Source organism: Culex pipiens, chromosome 2 (genome assembly GCF_016801865.2).
Source record: "Culex pipiens pallens isolate TS chromosome 2, TS_CPP_V2, whole genome shotgun sequence".
NCBI lineage: Eukaryota > Metazoa > Arthropoda > Insecta > Diptera > Culicidae > Culex > Culex pipiens.
In genome coordinates this window covers 1,899,327-1,917,841 of record NC_068938.1, presented here as the reverse complement: position 1 = coordinate 1,917,841, position 18,515 = coordinate 1,899,327, and the positions used below count along the sequence as shown (strand labels likewise).

Here is an 18,515-nt window from a genome sequence, read left to right as displayed (position 1 = left end):
ACTGGCTTGTCTCAAGCGGGTTCAAGTTTACATGGAAATTAATATGAGAAATTTTGAATTTTCGCTCATTCGCTCCTACAGATCTGGGGAAAACATGTAGAAACTTCTAGGATGGCCAGAAATAAGCGGAATCGTCTGGAGAACAACTTTCCTTAAGAGACCAGGTCGATTCGTTCAACCCCCATCGAGCTCAACGACAATACATCCGAGGTTTTCGGAACCAACCGTTTTCCCCAGAAAAGCATCAAATTTTCCTTAGCATGCTATGAATGCTTGATGAACACCGCGACGCCACATGTCAAACAGCTACCACGTGGACTAGCATCGCCTATAAAAAATTACTTTTTATTACTTTTTGAACCATAGAATTATCATTTTTGGTGATCCTGATACTATTTAGCTGTATTCTAAACCTCCAAATAAGAAAAAAATTGATATGGTGAAAATTTTACAATCACGTGGTAGCTGTTTGACATGTGGCGTCGCGGTGTTCATCAAGCATTCATAGCATGCTAAGGAAAATTTGATGCTTTTCTGGGGAAAACGGTTGGTTCCGAAAACCTCGGATGTATTGTCGTTGAGCTCGATGGGGGTTGAACGAATCGAGCTGGTCTCTTAGGGAAAATTATTCTTCAGACGATTCCGCTCATTTCTGGCCATCCTAGAAGTTTCTACATGTTTTCCCCAGGTCTGTAGGAGCGAATGAACGAAAATTCAAAATTTCCCATAGTAATTTCCATGTAAACTTGAACCCGCTTGAGACAAGCCAGTTTTCAACCAAATGTGCTGAAATTTGGCGTGAGAGTCTCTTTGGGTATTCCCTACAAGGGGGACCACACCAGAACTTGATCTGAGAACTTTTCAAAATCCGTACCCACCCTAATGGCCATATCTCAGCAACCAAATTCCTTATCAACAATGTTAAAAAAAATAAGTGTACGGAATTTTCTCCTTATCCGATTTTTTTCACAAGTCTGTGACTTAAAAATGGCTGTAAATTGAAAACCAGGAAGGTGCTGTGTCCTATCCCTCGCCTAGACCAGACCAAAATCCATGATAAAGCTGTCAGACCAAGACTGTCAGACCAAAGAGCAAAAAGTAAACAATCTTGGTCTTCGACGTAGGTGCACACAAATCAAGAAAAGAAAATTTGAAAAAGAATTTTATTTTTCCATTTCAATAACTGGTTTTGGGCTGCAAAATTGAATGTACGCCAGAAAATGATTAAACAGTGCGGCGTCCTGTACACCGACAATTACATAAGCAGTTAAAAGCCTTATTCTTCCACTTTAATTTTTGATCACGTTTTCGGTTTACACCTGAACAATCTTGAAATTATTTATGCGGATTTGTGATTCCTCTCGTTCCATCATTCCCTTGTTGAAAACGGTACAATTTATCAAAATTTCACTAACATAATTTGCAAATTTGATTTTTTATTAAAAATTGAAGTTAACATCTTTTTGACCTTTTTCTTAGATTTTTGGATAAATCACTATTGAAAAAAAAAAAAACATATTTTGGCTCAGAGATTTTTGCCTTTTTGATTTTTTTTTTGAAAAGATGGCATTTTAGGCCCCCTATAACATTTCAAAAAAATTTAAAAATAAAATGGCATTTGCTATGTAAATTTATTTTTAGTGACAAAAAGTGATTTTAAAAATCAGCAGAAACATAATTCGGTGTTTCATTTTTTTTTCGGCGTAAACTCATCTTACCTACAATTTTGCCGAAGACACCAAATTGAACAAAACATTCTTTGAAAAGATACAAAATTTTTAAATTTTCACATGCAATTTGCCGAAAATTGTATAGAAAATGACATAGACAAAATGATGATGTAATTTGTTTTTTTTTTTTGGGCATATTACCAGAAGCACCCAAAAAGTTTTGACTAGTTTAAAAAATACGAAAAAAATATGGATAATTTATCTATGAATTGATCTTATCAAACAAATTCCCTGGGCCTTGTAAAGTCAAGGGGCATGATTTGATCCTAGTGCATTAGTTAAAATTTGGGTATACATTCTTTTTTATAAGCACTATGGACACCACTTCATGCTACGAGAACTCGCTTTGCCGCAGCCCCAGGGCTTAAGCGTTGACCGATAAGCTGTCTTCGTGAACTAGGTAGTTCTCCGATAGTGAAAATATCACAATTGCACAAGACACCGCTGCCTCTGTGACTTTTTCACTATCACAATGTGGGTATTAGGTTGGGACTTCAGGATAGTATAATTGAGTTGTTGCTTAGCATTAGCATTTAAAATAAATCTGTATCCTTTCCAAATCTATTTGATGTTAAAGTTAGTTGCAATTGTTAAGTTAGAGTAATGCTGTCAATAAACTTTTATTGGTGTAGAATACTAGGCATTCTTTTATGTCAAATTGTCCATAGAGTCTCGATCAATCAATAATGTAATGATGTAAAATTGCGATTCTATCCTATTTGTATATCAGTTCATAAATTTATATTGTTTTTGATATAAGTAGTACTACAACAGTTAAAGGAACGTTTAGTTTTGAACATTAAGTTTAGAGGATTTTAGATTAAAGTTTAGATTTTCAATCCAAAGTAGTTAGCAAATGAATATTTGGACTTAAATGAATAATTGAATAAGTTGGACTTATGAATAACACACAACTGTGCATTTATTCTAGAGTCAGATCCATACAGCGTCAGTGTTTATTTGGTCGAAGTGTACTAATTCATTGGCAGATCTGATTCTAGTTGTAATGTACGACAAGACTACTGACGGACGTGACAAGACGAGGGCCCAGTTTAGAGGTTTCAAAATCAACGACGTGCGGCTGGACCACCATCCCAAAAAAAAAAAAATTGATCTTATCAAACAAATTGTTTGAAAGTTCGTTACACTCTCAACAACTTCTCAACATAGTTATAAATATAGCTACTAGAAATGATTACAAATATCACCTCAGTTGGTCACTGATTGAGATGTGATTGCCAGTTTTTTTTTTATTTCTGAACTCTTTGGAAAGGTTTTTGAATTGTTTTAATTTTAGTTCACTTCTATTCTAATCGAAATAGTAAAATTAATCGAGTGAACCGCCTATTGATTTTGGAAATCCAGCAACCCTGTTTTAAGATTGACTGGATGTTTGTTAGTTTGGATTGAAATGCCATTTAATAATAATTTCATTAAAAATTGGATATTTTAAAGGTATGCTGAAAATCTCTAAACATTTACAAAAAACAAAATCGATTTATTTTTTAAACAAAAAGTACAATTCAATCATAATGATTTAAATTAAAAATTAATTGGTAGAAGTAGTTCAGATCACAACCAAGTTCAACGATAACCTTTATTAAATATGAGAGGAAACTTCCTACAAATCGAACATCTTCCATTCGATCCAAATCGCCTAGATTTTTTTTTCGCTCATCGAATTTTGATCTTGTCCGCGACCAAAAAAAAAAAAGCTCTCGCCATTCATCGGGAGAACCCGTCAGGCCGGCTCGCGCGTTCGTTGGGGGGATATAAAATCGATTATTTAAATCGTGTTTTTTACAGTTAATGCTGGGTTACGGCTGACGCTATTGTAGAAGAACCTCGGCTGTTAACTCGCCAACTTCTAGAGAGAAGACGACGGTCACTGCGTGCTATGTGTAGATTATGTCATTTAGGAAATTAGTTATTTAAAATTGAACATTTATTTATTACCGATCGTTCTCGCGAGCGCTCGATCGCTCGCTCGCGGAGGGAGTAAAAACTGGTCGTGTGCTCTGCGAGAGGTTATGTCAGTTCAAACGGGGATAATATCTTAATCGGAGAACCGGGGGGTTATGAGAAATGAAAAAGCAAATCGTGGACGGAAGGGAAGGGATCTTCTTCACTGTTATTTTTTGTTGTTGCTGTGTGATGATCGGGAGGAATTTTGACGAGCGCTGAATTGAGTTGGCGGAAACTTACCGGAATCGGTGTCGGTGGCACTGACCGTGACCACATCGGTGCTGATGGGCACGTTCTCGAAGATTTCGTTGGAGTAGCTCATCGGGTCGAAAATTGGGGCATTGTCGTTGAGATCGATCACGTTGCAGTACACGGTCAGCGTGCTGGACAGGCTCGGGTGGCCGTTGTCTTGGGCCTGCACCACCAGAATGTAGTGCTGTACCTGGATTTTTCGTGGTCGTGAAGAGAGGAGAAAGAGCGAGAGTGAGGACACGGAAATTCATAAATTGTAATTTAGGTCGATAAGCGCCGTTTTCTTTAACGGTCGTGTCTATTTTTAGTATGCACAGATAGACAGAGCTAATGATTGTCGACTTTTGTGATCCGCAATAAAAAGTGATTTCTTAACTGTGTTTTAATTTAGAGATGATCGTTAAAAGCTCCCTAAAGGTTGCGTTCCGTAATTTATGCATACCTTTGGTGTTTTAATTGTCCAAGACGGTTCTCTAAGAAAGGGGGGGATGTCAATTACTAGAGGGTCGTTAAAAAATCGAGTAGCATTCGTGTGTTTCTCTCGATTCGCAACCGGTAATGATCTTTCGAATGCGTTCTCGAGCAATTTAATTTGTATTGACAGGGCGGGGTGTGGTAACGCGGTAATGTGTTATTAATGTGGGTATAAATAACCGCTTTTATTGCTAAACATCGTAAATTACTTTGTGTTAATTACACGTGATCTGGTTTCCAGCAAGCTGCCAAACGAAATCTATTTGCACAAACTTTATGCGATATTAATGTGCTAGTAAAACGCGTTTACTACAATGTAGTTATTATTGGTTTTTGAGTAGTACATGAAACCTAACAAAACTTTTTCGCGAAAATTTGAGATTTGGATAACTGGACCCATCTATCTGTGCATATTTCGACAATCATGTGTAACCAACTTACCTCCTCGTAATCCAACCGCGCCGTCAGCGTGAAGATCCCCGTCTGCGGGTTCAGCGAGAACACGTCGTTGGCCCAGTCCGAGATGACGGTGTAGGTGACGTCGGCGTTCGCGCCGAGGTCCGGATCGGTCGCCGCGATGACCCCCACCTGGAAGCCGCGGGCCGCGTTCTCCGGGATGTCGAACGAGTACGCCGGCTCGGCGAACGTCGGCGGGTTGTCGTTGGTGTCGGTGACCTGTGGGGAAGAAGACACGGGGTGAGCATATGTAATCGCGTAATATTAGCTACAATTGCTACTAAATTATACTGTAGATTTTGTGGCGGCCATCGAAGCCACACGAAGGGGAAATGGAAAAGAAGGAAACTTTCGCTAATTTTTCAAATTAGTCAAATTAATCGAATAACAATCGAGCGCGCGCTCGTGCGGTCGCTGAGTCGCGATCTCGTAAGAGAGTCTTTGGAAATGCACAAATTTGACGATTTGTTCGATTCCAATTGGGTGCGATCAACGTGGGGCAACGACGACGCAGCTGGTGATGATGCAAATTACGGTCCTTGGTGGAACGATTTGCGGCGTTGAGGAATTCAGTGCGCCCCGTGATGGTCGACGTAATGTTATTAGAGTTCAAATCGTTCGCTGAAGTAACCTTCCGTCACTTTCGAAGCTCGTCAAAGTGGTTTCCTCATTAAATGTTCCTCTCCTAAGCAGAGATCTCTCGAATCACTTGCTTATTATTGAGGGGGAAGCCAGGCGTTCGAATCGGCTGTGGTGCCCCCCAACAAATGGTCCCGCTTTTCCGTTTCTAATTTATCCCGCGGCGGTTATGATGTGACCTACAATCCGGGACTGGCTCCGAGGCGATTTTAGAATAGCTCGCGCGCCCGCTGATTGCTTTGTAGATTAGGAAATAAAGTGTTCCGAAAATCATCATCCTTCTCGTCGCCTGGTTGGCCGGCTGGTGCTGCTGCCAGACTAATCCAACTCCAAGTCATGGTGGCGCGCGGGCAAGAAACGTGACTTGTCCCAAAATGGTCACTAAAAAAACGACGAGTAATTGAGAACGTGTGTGCGTCGCGCCGTTTGAAAGCTTCATCAACTTTGGCCCGTGGTCTACTTCAAACAACACACTCCCCCCTCCTTTGCTTTCTTCAAATCTGAGATTTGATTTTGTGCTTGAGCCATTTTTAATAAATAAATAAATAATGAAAGATGAATATTTCTTCGCGAACAAGTACGGACAATTTCGGCTCCATTTCTCTTCGATGACCTCGAGTGTGCCCCCCGGGGGGCCGGATGGCAAATCCGCCGTTCCTTGTTATGACACAAAACAAATGCTTCGAACATATTTCATGCATTAAAAGACACGCGGCACAGCCGCCAAAATCGATTTGAACAATATCATTTCAATCTCTCTCTCGCGCGCGGGATTGTTTGGGGCAATTCGCCGGTTTGAACTCGCTAGGCACTGTTGGGATATTAAGGCCGTTTGTTTTCGGGAAGAGAGAAGAGGAAATCGGTGAGAAAAAGAACAGTAGAAATGATCGATGACTTGAGTTTGAGGTTTATTTCTGGAAAGTTGGGAATTTCCTAGTTTTACTCCCCCTAGGGAAGATGTTGGAGAATTGAGGACATCATCGTTTAACCACCACCCCTGGGTGACGTTACATCCTCAGAGTGATATTTTATTCTCTGGGTGACATGACCTCGTCTGAGTGTCATCAATTCCTATGAGTGACATTACATGATCTGAGTGAAATTTCTTTCATTGAGTGTCATTACATCATTTGAGTGACAACTTCCTTTAAGTGACATACATCCAATGAGTGACCCTTCTTACTCTGAGTGACATTACATCATTTGAGTGACATTGCTTCCTCTGAGTGTCACTACTTCCTCTGAGTGACCCTACATCTTATGAGTGACACTACTTACTCTGAGTGACGTTACACCATGTGGGGGTAATGTTGGTAAATTATCCAAGATTCACAAAATAAGAACCTTGGAATAGCTGAAATTCATATCTACTGCTTCAATGTCGCAAATTTATCGCCCTCAAATGACAGAATTTTGTAAGTGATTAGCGCTCGTTGAGCCAAACTTTATCCATCCAATAAATATTCCGGACAAATTGCACCTTCGCGCCGAGTTATGCACACGTACACCAAATTGTCCATTGTAAACAAAGTAATTTAATGAATGCAGAGGCAAACGCATTTCATTGTTCGTTCCCACCTGTGCCCGTCCGAGTTGCACTTCTCGCGAGGGGAACAAACCCTCCAAAAACACAGTATAAATTAAAATCATCAGAAATGTGCACTTAATTCCGGGCCGACCTTCCCGGCGTTTCTCCCAAGTTCCCAAAAAATCGTGAACCCCTCGCGAACGCCCTTCAGCATTTCATGTAAATAAGCGATTCAATCAATTTGAATCGAGCTTCGTTCGTTTCCCTCAACCTTTTTTGCCGTCTTCTTATCTTGATAGTGAATGACAAAGGCGAATCAAACGAACTAATGAAAAAAAGTGGCCAATGTGTTTGATCACCTCTATTCATCGCGGCCGAAAATCGATAAAGATCACTTTTGTGTGATTCGAAATTAAGCTCCAGGATCAAACAAATGTTCCTATCCCTCATCATCGCAGAGTCGAAAAGTTCTCTCAGTTTGATACCGGCACCAGCATTTTTTTTTTCTCCGACTGAATCGATGCCGACAGATCCGAACTCTCCACAAAGTCATTTTTTATAATGTCAATCAAAATTTAATAAATAAGGCCCGCGATCTGCGGATCTGTGCGTGCGTGAGCATTTAACCCGCACTCTGTTGGGGCTCTCGATTTGTTCCAGACCACAAATCGACTCGCACACAAAACGATTATTTATAAATTGAGGTTTTTGACGAACTCATAATTCGGTTTTAATAACTGTGAATTATCATCGCATTGTGAAGATAGAGAGAGATAGAGATACCGGGCGCGATTTGCAATCTATTATCCAATATCGCGTTCCTCTCACACTCCAAAAAGCGATTAGGCAACTCTGACTGACTAGCTGAGCTTTGCATGCTGCGTTTTTATCATCAGGCTTGGCAGCTCAAAATATCCTCTTTCATCATCATCATCTCTTCCCCATCCATCAACGGTCGCGCTGTGACCGAGTTACTAGCGCCAAAGGCCAAAACCCACGGCGATTGGGCAATCGCACACGATGAAATGCGCGGTGGATATTTTGGATTTTTTGAAAAGAGATCAGATAACCGTTTTTGGGAATATGGATTTTGGGATTTGCTATCTCTACGAATTTGAATAAAAGAAATCTTTGTTAATTAAGGTACCATTGTTAATTTAAAAGTGGTATCTTAAGCAATCCTGTCAAAGATGAAGTTGCACCTTAACTACAAAACGAAAGTTTAAGGTTCCACTTCCTTTTCTACTTTAAACCGCTTGAAGTGGCACCTTAAGCCAGCTCGTGTAATTAAGGTACCATTGCAAATGTTGCAGTGGTACCTTGATCAGCTCAACTATGTAAAAACATAAAAAATAGAAAAATTTGAAGTTCTACTGCAAAAGTTCAAGTGGTACCTTAAACAGTCGTTGTTGAATTTCAGTTAAGGTACCACTTCAACCTTTTTAGTGGAACCTTAATTCATCTAGAATTTATTTATTTATTTTTCAAATTAAAAGACTTCAAATGTTAAATAAAATCACCAAAACTCCTTTTAGCCATTTTTATTTCAAACCGTCTTGATGTGGCACCTTAAGCCATCTCGAACAATTAAGGTACCATTGCAAATGTTGCAGTGGTACCTTAATCGATCGCAATATTCTAGACTGAGCGAAATGAGAAAATTTAAGGTTTCACTGCAAAAGTTGAAGTGGCACCTTAAACAATCTTTAATGATTCATAGTTAAGGCACCACTTCAACCATTGCAATGGTACCTTAATAATCCAGAATTTTTTTTTTTTTCTAAATTAAAAGTCTTGAAATGTTGAATTCAGACAAAAAATCACCAACATTCCCTCCATCCCATCATAGACGACCAACTCTGCTGGGTGCTGCTCCTAGAGAGCGAGATCTTCCACCGCAGATGAACAACGGTCCCAGACCTGAGTAGATCTGTCTGTGGCATGACGGCCGCCGTTGGAACGCTCTGCTTGAGTGGATATCTAACCTGTCAAATCAATGTGTTCCTGCTCCTCTCTTCCGTTCTACTCTCTTCCCCCTCTCGAGTTCCCTTTTTTTCCTATGATGAAATCAACAATAACTATTCGAGCTTCGCGGTGGACTCCGGAATGGTGGAACGGTGCCGCGGTGGCCCACAAAACGCCGTGCCCGTGACTTGTGTTCGCATTTTCGGCGGAATATGAGCGACGAAAAAAAAGAGTAAAGTGAAGAAGTGGATGGGGCCCAGCATCCACCACGCAGCGAACGACGGGCAAGTATTACAAGAGAGGTACCATCCCGAGAGGAAAAAAACAACAAATCGAGGAGACAAGACGTGCGCGTGTGAGCGCGGGGAAAAACTTTTGATCTTCATCTGCTTATTTATGATTATGATTATTTTTATTAAATCATTCCCCATTTTCGTGATTAAATGTAAAGATGTCATTTTTTTGGGAAGGGTTGGGAGAGCGATACAAGAATCTTCATTTGTAAGAGAGAAGAATTTAGTTTTCAACATCTAGTTTGCATAGCTGAAATCACTGAGCAATTCGACGTATTTTGTGCTTTAACAAACGCTACCAAAATTGTTAATTTCAACCAACATTCAGTATCACAAATCACACGTCAAGTGTGCTAACTGCGGAGGGAATCACACAGCAAATTTTTGGATCTTTGCCGTTGGAAAACTTGCTTCGGAGACAAGTAAAGCAGATTGACCGAAAACTTAACTGAATTGAATTCTATTGCTCAATAGATCTACTCAGAATCTTGAAGTAAATTGACACTTCCCACCAAAACTAAAATTCCCACTCTATTTTGAATATTTCGCCTCATCACGACGGGGACGACAATGATCTCCAAAGAAGATGATGATCGCACGACGGGTCAAAATTTCAAAACTAGAAAACGAACCAGCGGAGAGGAAGCGGGGGGGAAAGGAAAAGAAAAATATTCGATTATACGAAATTACTACATGAATTTATTATTGAATCTGCGCGATTAGATCGGGGACCCCGTGACGACCGACGCCATACAAGGATTCCGAAGCTCATTTTTCTTATTTTTTCTTCTATTCCTCCCTCAACTCTCTTTCCATCGCTCGTCGCCTCCACTCCGCGTTTAATACCATTTAGAAGGAACACGGCACCGGCGGTCTTGGTTTTTTTCGGGGGGTTCCGAGCGTTGTTTAAATTCCACATTTCTAGCCTGGCGGCGGCGACGCGGATTGATATGTTTTACAAGATCTGCATGGCTCAAGAGCGCTGGGACGGATCGAGGGGGAGAGTGTTGGCCAACGCTTTTGTCAAACCATAGGAGGGCCGAGATTTGTAGCGTTTTTGTTCCTTCTCGTGTCCGCCCGAGCACCAATCCGTCCGTCCGTCCACCTGGTCCGGCCCAGACAATCGGGGTCAGCCTATTTTGGGCAGGGTTAACGTTTTCGAAAAGAGCTTTCAATTGATACTTTACACTTTGATGTGCTGAAACGACTTGTTGGATTATTTATGGTTGAGTGGTCTCGGGATCTCTTGGTTCTTCACTTTTTGGACCCGTGGCAGTGTTCGCCTTTTTGTTTTTTTTTCTTCTAATCTGCTGCCAAGTTCTGTGCGCGCGGCAGGTATCTATGGGATGCTGAGTGGTCAAGTGGGAGGTCTCGGAATCGATGCGATGCCAGCGACTGACTGTTGGAGGGAAACCCGTTTGAAGTATTATTCAATATTCGATTTGAAAGGTCGGGGTTGAGTTGATCAGCCGAGAAAGCAATGATAGTTTTTTTTTAAACGTTAAAACTTAAATAAACTTTGCCGGGTTAGACTTTCATGGATTAAAAAAACTGTAATTTTGAAGATGCATTACAGCATTTTAATAAAATTTCCATTTCAAACAATTTTTAGGATTTTGTAATTTTTGAAGTAGAGTAGAGATTTTGGTTTTTTTTTTCTACGATAAACGTTACTTTTTTGTTTTATGTTTATCTGTTTTTTTTTTATTTTTGTTTATCTGTTTTTAAATTTTTCAAATAGATTGTTTTAGTCTACTTATTTTCTTATTTAATTAATTTTGTTTAATTTTTTAAGTGAAAATATTGGATCAATTATTTTACCTTAGGCTGATGTTTTCTTGCAGCTTGCTTCTATGAAAACTGATAATGTTATTTAGCATGATAGAAGTCTTAAAATTGAATCGATTTTGTTCATTTTTTTTAACAAAACATTTCGATCATTTTTTTGAACGAAAACTGAGGTCATCGTTCAGCCTTGTTCTGTGAAACCAGCTGAAGTTGCCTTGCAAAATACAATTTCGAATAGAATTAATTTTGTTTTATTTTTTAATGAATAATTTTGATAAATTATTTTGCCCCTATGGGATCAGGCAAATTTGTTTTGCAAGATATTGGAGTTAATTTTTGTTTAATTTTCTAAAATGAAATTATTGGATCTATTATTTTGACTGAAACTGTAGATCCATTTTTTTCATTTTAGATAATTTAACAAAGACTTGCAGTCTAGTTCTAAGAACCAGCTGACAAGATATGATTTTCCGAACGGAATTAATCCTATTTTTATCCATTTAACTATTTAATTTATCCATTTATTTACTTGGTTCAAAATTGAAGTTGTCTTGAAGATTTTTTTTAAAAGAAAATTTGTAAATTTATCTCTCTTGCTAGAAGTTATCTTGCAGAAATTTATTTAAATAAAATTGACTTAATGTTATCTTGCAGAAAACAGAAATCAATCAGAAGTTATCTTGCAGAAATTAAGCTGTTGAGTGAAGTTATCTTGCAACAAGATATCTCGTAGAAATTTATTTAAATAAAATTCACTTGAAGTAATCTTGTAGATTTTTTTTTACAGAAATCGAAGAAGCTATCTTACAGAAATTGAGCTATTGAGTGAAGTTACCTTGAAAGAAGCTACCTCGCAGCAATTTATTTAAATAAAATTGACTTAGAGTTATCTCGCCGAAAAGAGCTGAAGTTATCTTGTAGAAAGTTATCTAGCTAGAAGTTATCTTCCAGAAAGTTGTGTTACAACAATTGAACTAAATTAATATTGCTGAAATTGAGCTGAAGCTATCTTGCAGAAATTGATTTGAAGTTATCTTGCAAGAAGTTATCTTTCAGAAAGTTATTGAGCTGGAATTATCTTGCAAGAAGTCATCTTTCAGAAAGTTATCTTGCAGAAATTGGGCTGACCGGAAGTTATCTTGCAGAAATTGATTTGAAAATATCATGCAGAACGTTATCTTGCAAATTTGATGATTTTAGAAATAAACATCCTTGCAAGATAACTTATGTACTAAAAAAGTATCTTGCAGCAAGGTTCTTTTTTATATTTTTGATACTTTAAAGATAACATTTTGGAACCTTGTATGATAACTTCTGCCATCTCAAATTAGGAATAGTCTTTTTGGACATTTCTTTTTCTTTTTTTTTTTTAATGAGTACTCTTTAATTTAATACTACACAATTTTAGTTACAAACAGTCATTTTTTCTAGTGTTATGATCTTTGCGAATTGTGAAATTTTTGTCTAGTGTTTGAATTTGAAAAAAAATAAATCCATTTTTTTAATTTAACGGTTTCTCGATTTTAATTGCAGAAAAAGTTTAAAATGTACTAAGCATCGACATTAGAGGGTGACAAGCGGGAATTCCCGGGAAAAAAATCTCGGGAAATCGAACATTTTTGGACCTCTCGATTCCCGGGAAATTCGGTCGAGACTCCCGGGAAATTTTGAACATATAAATATCAAAGCAAAATTATATAAACTAATCAAAAATTAATTATTTAAAGAATTCTAAATTGTTTCGAACATTGTACGTGAAATGTTCGATGTTCAAGTTCTTCTTTAATCTTCTTATTCAGAAAGTGTAAATTTTAAATTCCAATAATTATAACTGAAAGAAGCCAAAAAATGTGGTCCACAAATTTACCTTAAAGTATACTTAGCTGTTTCTTCCCAGATATAAAATCTAATTTCTTTGAAATATTTTTTTTTATTTTATTTTTTTTAAAGGGGAAAGCTTTTTCTCGAGCATAGCAATCCTCATAGTCTGTTTTTTTAGACCCTAAGTTAATTTGGCTGTTTAAAGGTAATTTTCATTTTTGGTGTTAATAAGTCATATTGTGTTTCACGTCAACCACAATTTTAAATTCTACAGATTTTTTTAAAGGGTCCTTTAAGCTTTTGTCTTTTTTCGTTTCTTTTAAAAAAAAAAAAAACTCTAGGATTATATTTTCGGGGAAAAAACTCTGGCGATCTTTGTAAAGTTAATGTCCGCCATTTGTGATCATTCGGGTTTTCCGGATATCTGTATTTTTTTCTTCAATGAATATTTATAATTGACATTAAAAAGGAAAAAAAAGTTGTTTAAGTCGTTATTTATCATATTGCAAAAATCTCGATACACAGGGAAATTATATATTATTTGTAAACATGTTAAACTAAAATTTTGAGTCCCAAAGAGCTCAAGAAACGATCTTGTATTTGTAGATTCAGAAAAAAAATCAAAAGGTACATATTGTTCCTCCAAATAATAAGGATACTTAAAATAACGTTTCATAGAATAAGTATGAAAACATTGTAAGTGATTTCATTAAAAAAAAAAAACAAATTTATTGCTTTTCCTTTTAAATTATTGCCACTATTAGTATAGTAAAAAACACTCCCGGGTCCCGGGAATTCCCGGGAAATGACCAAATTCAACTCTCGATTCCCGGGAAATTGAAAATCTCGAGAATCGTCACCCTCTAATCGACATTATTTGAACTTCAATCGATGGATTTTAAATGTTTTGATTGAGACATCTATATTCCATGAGTATTTTTATTGTTTTTTTTTCAAAATAATGGAAAAATCCTAAACTGAAAATCAACCCGAAAAATTCTATCTGAGGATACAATTGCACAGTCGTAAAATAACAGAGATCAAGGACAAAGCGGGATCATCTCGGGGGTTGATCCCTTGTCGGTTTGCCCCCAATCAGGACAGCATTCTTCGTTTTCACGCAGTGTAACTTTGATTATTCAATCACGACGCCGCTCCACTTCCTCCGGGGCCAAACCGCCCAGGCTCCTGCAGCAGGGGTCACTGTGCCACCGCATAATCTCACTCACTCTTTCTCTAGACCACTTTTCAGCTGTTGTTCAGCTGCTCCGTCGTTGATCGTGAACGTCCAAAAAAAAAAACGAACCTCCCGAGTCTCGGATTTTAACACGAGAATTACATTTAATTTAACTTTGAAGTAAAAAAGCAGATTAAAAGGTGGGCTCTTTTACATGCATGCCAGTGAGTTCGCTTATCTTTTAACCCTCACCCCCTCCCCCTTTCACCTTCCTCAAACAGGTAGATGAGCGTAGTGATTGCGCCGCCACTGCTGATGCACTCTCCCAGGCCGAGATGCAAAAGTCTGTGATGCAACCTTGCCGGAACCCCAAAGTGCAATGAAATGAAATATCTGCGTATTCTTCTCCCTCTCTCTCCCACTTTTGAGGGGGGATCCCTTTAGTAACTTTAAGGGGCAAACGCATCTCGCGCGACGCAGAAACTTCTCCTGGCGGAATGTTGGCGCGGAGTCTGAGCGGTGCGGGGGGAAGATCCTTTTTTGACTTTGACATGTGGTAAATGTTTGATGAAGAAAAATGATTGTCGAAAATTACCATTCCGGGCCGAAAAGTCTGTGTGAGTGACGGCGGCGGCCCCTGACGGACGGTCGCAATCCGGAATTACAGCGGAGCGCATTATTCACCCGGCTCGTTTCTCTTTTAAAAAGTTGTATTATAATTCTAACCGGCTGGGGGGAGAGTCCGAAAATAAAACGCACGGCTCGTCATCACTTTTGCCGGCGTTTTGGTGGTGTCCGTTTTATAACTCCCCAAGTAGAGAGAGAGAGAGAGAGAGGATGGGACCGCGAAGTTGCAAATTTTTTCTTCACCGTTAAAAAAACCTGCGATCGTCTGAGATTACGGTCAATAAGGCGGGGGACCAGGGTGTTGGCTTAGATTTGAATTTTAATTATTTGAAGAGCATTGGTATAGATTAAGGCTACCGTCATCAGGGATAACATTGGGTCTGTGGCGGTGAGAATTTTTTTTCCATAAAATTATTTTTATTAGGTCCCTTTCGGTATGTGGGGTGAGAATGGTTCATATAAAAATGTCAAAATTTGTATGACACAATTTCACCACCCAGACCCAATTTAATAAACTTGGAATTTTTAACTCAAAAAGATAGCAACCATGCGCACCCACGTTTATCTTATAGGAGGGAGCGCATGGTTGTTTAACATGATGCGATAGAATTTATACACAAATTTACAATTTTATTTATTGGCAAGAAATTCACTAAAATTCAATTCTGTCGATTTGAGCGTGTTCAGTTGGGCACTCTGAACACGCATCTATCATACCTTAACGAAACTGATGCGTTTAATGACATCAACTTCAAAAATGTCGAGCTGAGTTCATTTTTATTAACTAAACATAGTAAAATGAAAATTCAGGATTGACTCAAACCCCCCCAAAAATTCGTCACCCTGGCGCTGAACTTCTCGACCACGGCCACGGTCGTCGGAACTTGGTCGTCGTCACCGCGCCGGTTCTCAATGTGTGTGAGGTGGAGTGATATTGGATAATCGCCCGGGGCTACAAAAAGTGCACTCACTGATGCTGCTCCATGGTGTGGCACCAACGAGAGAAGAACAGAAAAAATCTGTATGCACAGAGACCTCTTTAGCGAGTCTCTGGGGTCTGGACTTCTTTGGGTGGAATCTTTTTAATGCGTTTCAGATCAACACGAGAGGAAGGAGTTCTGGACACACTGCTGTGCCGTGCCGGTGCCGCGACGCGCTGCCCTGGGAAAGCTTTTTATGATTTTTCAGTAATCAATCAAACTCAACCAAAAGGCAGGAATCGGATTGGCATCACTCAAATTAAAATTTATATGTACCGCGAGCGGTTTTTGGGTGGGGAAGAGGAGGACAATGTTGTGTGTGGGTAAGAAGATGATGGATGCTTGCTCTTACCTGGATGGTGATGGTGGTTTCGGTGCTCTGGACGCCATCGGTAACGCTGACCACTAACCGATAGGTATCTTCGGTTTCCCGGTCCAGCGTGTCCCGAAGTCGCAGTCGGCCGGTGTCCTTTTCCAGCTGGAACTTGCCGGTGTTGCCGGTGGTACCTTTCACCAGGCTGTACTCCAGCGTGCCGAGCGTGTCCGGATCGGTGGCCGTTATTTGCGCCACCAACTGGCCAACGGCTAAATCCTCCGACACGGAAAACACCAGCGGAACGTCACGAAATGTCGGTGGGCTATCGTTCTTGTCCAGCACGTTTACCCGGATCTGTAAGGGAGAGGGAGAGAACAAAAAGGATAACATTTAATAACGATAGATTACCATCAGAAGTTTCATTGTTGCCCCTCGCGTCTAAATTGAGACGTGGGACTTATAATTTGGACCGATTTCGGGACACCGAACCAAGATGCGCTGCTGGTTGTACAGGATGTGCGCAAATTGCGTCTCCAAGCTTGCATTTTTTTTGCTGCTGGTTGGTCACATAACCGATAATAGACTGCACTCGCTCGCTCGCTGGTCGTGACTGTGCCTGGAGGACAACACCGGGGAGGTGTAATTTTGAGACCTGGATGCTTTTGCTTAAAAATCGTTTAAAAGAATCACCCCAATTTGGATAATTAGCGATAACGGAAGAAACGGGGGCTAGAGGCTACGTATGGGTGATTTTTTCTGTTCCGAGAAGTTTTCTCTTCAATTTTGAACTTCGGAAAGAGCTTTCAAGTTGAGCTTATTTCAGTCAAGAATTCATCGACATTACGTTGCAAATAAAACTACGTGATATGAGCTTAGTTAGTCCCAAGCCAATATCTTGACCTTTTTACTTTCTAAAGACAGTCAAAATCCAAGTGCAGCTTATTTTTGGTTATCTTGGAGAATTTCCCATGTCGCCTTAAAAATGCGGAGCATCAATACTTCCCGTCTTCCAAATCCAAACACTCGGATGTCCGTCATAGAGTTGATAACGTCATGATTCGAATTCCCGGACGCTTCGAAACCCGAACGTTTTGTCAATTGTTTTATCAATTATTTGGATATAAGGTCGCATTAAGAATGTAAAAACTGTGTTATTTCATGAATTCTAACAACAACTTACATTTAAAGTTTGTTTGAACGCTGTCGTTAATGCCAAAACAATTATATAAAATAAAATTATAAGTTTTCCAAAAATGTGAAACATTTCACTGAAATATTTCATAAGCGTCCGATGCACCAGAAAGACAAAGCAGTAATTTACGGTTCTGAATTTCTTAAATTCCAGCATATTTTTTATACAAAATATTGATTGCTTTGATGTTAACAGCTTATTAGAGACCTAAAGAATGCCATTCACTAACATTTCAGTCCAAAATTGTGCGGTTCATAAGCAAAATCTAGTGTCCGGAATTCGAAGCAAAAGTGTCCGGATTTCGAATAAGCTTTTATCAGTGTCCGGGATTCGAAGCACAACAAGTCATTTTAATTTTAAAATTCTGATGAATAATTGTTCCAAAGGACATATTTTGCATGCATTCTCTTAAAACTGACTGTTTATACAACATCCTGATGATACTTCTACATTTCCAACATGTTACATAATTTTTGCCAGGTTTAACAAAAATGATATGCTACTAAGTGTCCTGATTTCGAATCATGCCGTTATATTCCTCGAATAATTTTATTGCTTAAATTCTAGGTAATTATAAACCTACTAAATTACTCTATAAAAAAATCCGAGTATTTCCAAATAACCTACCAACGCGAATGGCTTAGAAACACCGCTCGCAAAAGCTAGTCAATTTCATAATCGACTGCTGTGAATTTAATTTAACAAAAATGTAATTTTATCTAGGTCTGCTCTTTTTATACTGTTTCACCTTCTCTAAACTCGCGATGAACGAAGTAGAAACCCCAACGTTGAAACAGAAGAAAGAACTTTTTCACGTCAATTAATCAATCACATTATCATTTCTCTCTCGCGGTGTGGTGCTCTCGGCCACCGGCATTGGTTGGATGAGATGGAATGAGAAGGATCTGGTGGAGAGCGGACTTCAAGAGCTTGATATTTTTTTTCGGTTCCGTTGATGAACGTTGACTCCTGGAGATCTAGGATTGCGGGTTGAAGATGTGAGGAAAAAACGCGGGGAATTTCGATTGGCATCTCTTAGGTGGAGCTGGCGCGATCATCTTGGGATGGGTACAGTTATGATACGACTGGAGGTTAGAAGATTCGAAATTTACTGATTCGAAGATTCCAGGGTTGATACATTGTCGTTGTCTGCAGTGTGAACGGCAGGAAACGCTACTAACACCGCGTGTAACAGCCGGTGCACTAAACCAAACATAATTATAGTAATAAAGTGATCGCGCGCTATCGAAAACAGCGATCAGAGCAGGCTTTGACGATTGATTCGCGCGCGCACGCTCGGTCCAAGATCGGC

At 39.2% G+C, this 18,515-nt stretch overlaps 1 protein-coding gene across 1 annotated transcript in view; it reads right to left on the bottom strand.

Annotated features, from left to right (window-relative positions):
- The window catches only part of LOC120417285 (cadherin-related tumor suppressor), a 167,624-nt gene that overhangs the window by 47,038 nt on the left and 102,071 nt on the right, over positions 1-18,515 (bottom strand). Inside the window, exons 3-5 of the mRNA XM_039579236.2 lie at positions 16,048-16,365; positions 4,863-5,096; positions 3,936-4,137 (exon numbers count right to left, since the gene is read on the bottom strand). Coding sequence (XP_039435170.1) covers positions 3,936-4,137; positions 4,863-5,096; positions 16,048-16,365 — 754 coding nt within the window. The remainder of the gene's footprint in view (positions 1-3,935; positions 4,138-4,862; positions 5,097-16,047; positions 16,366-18,515) is intronic.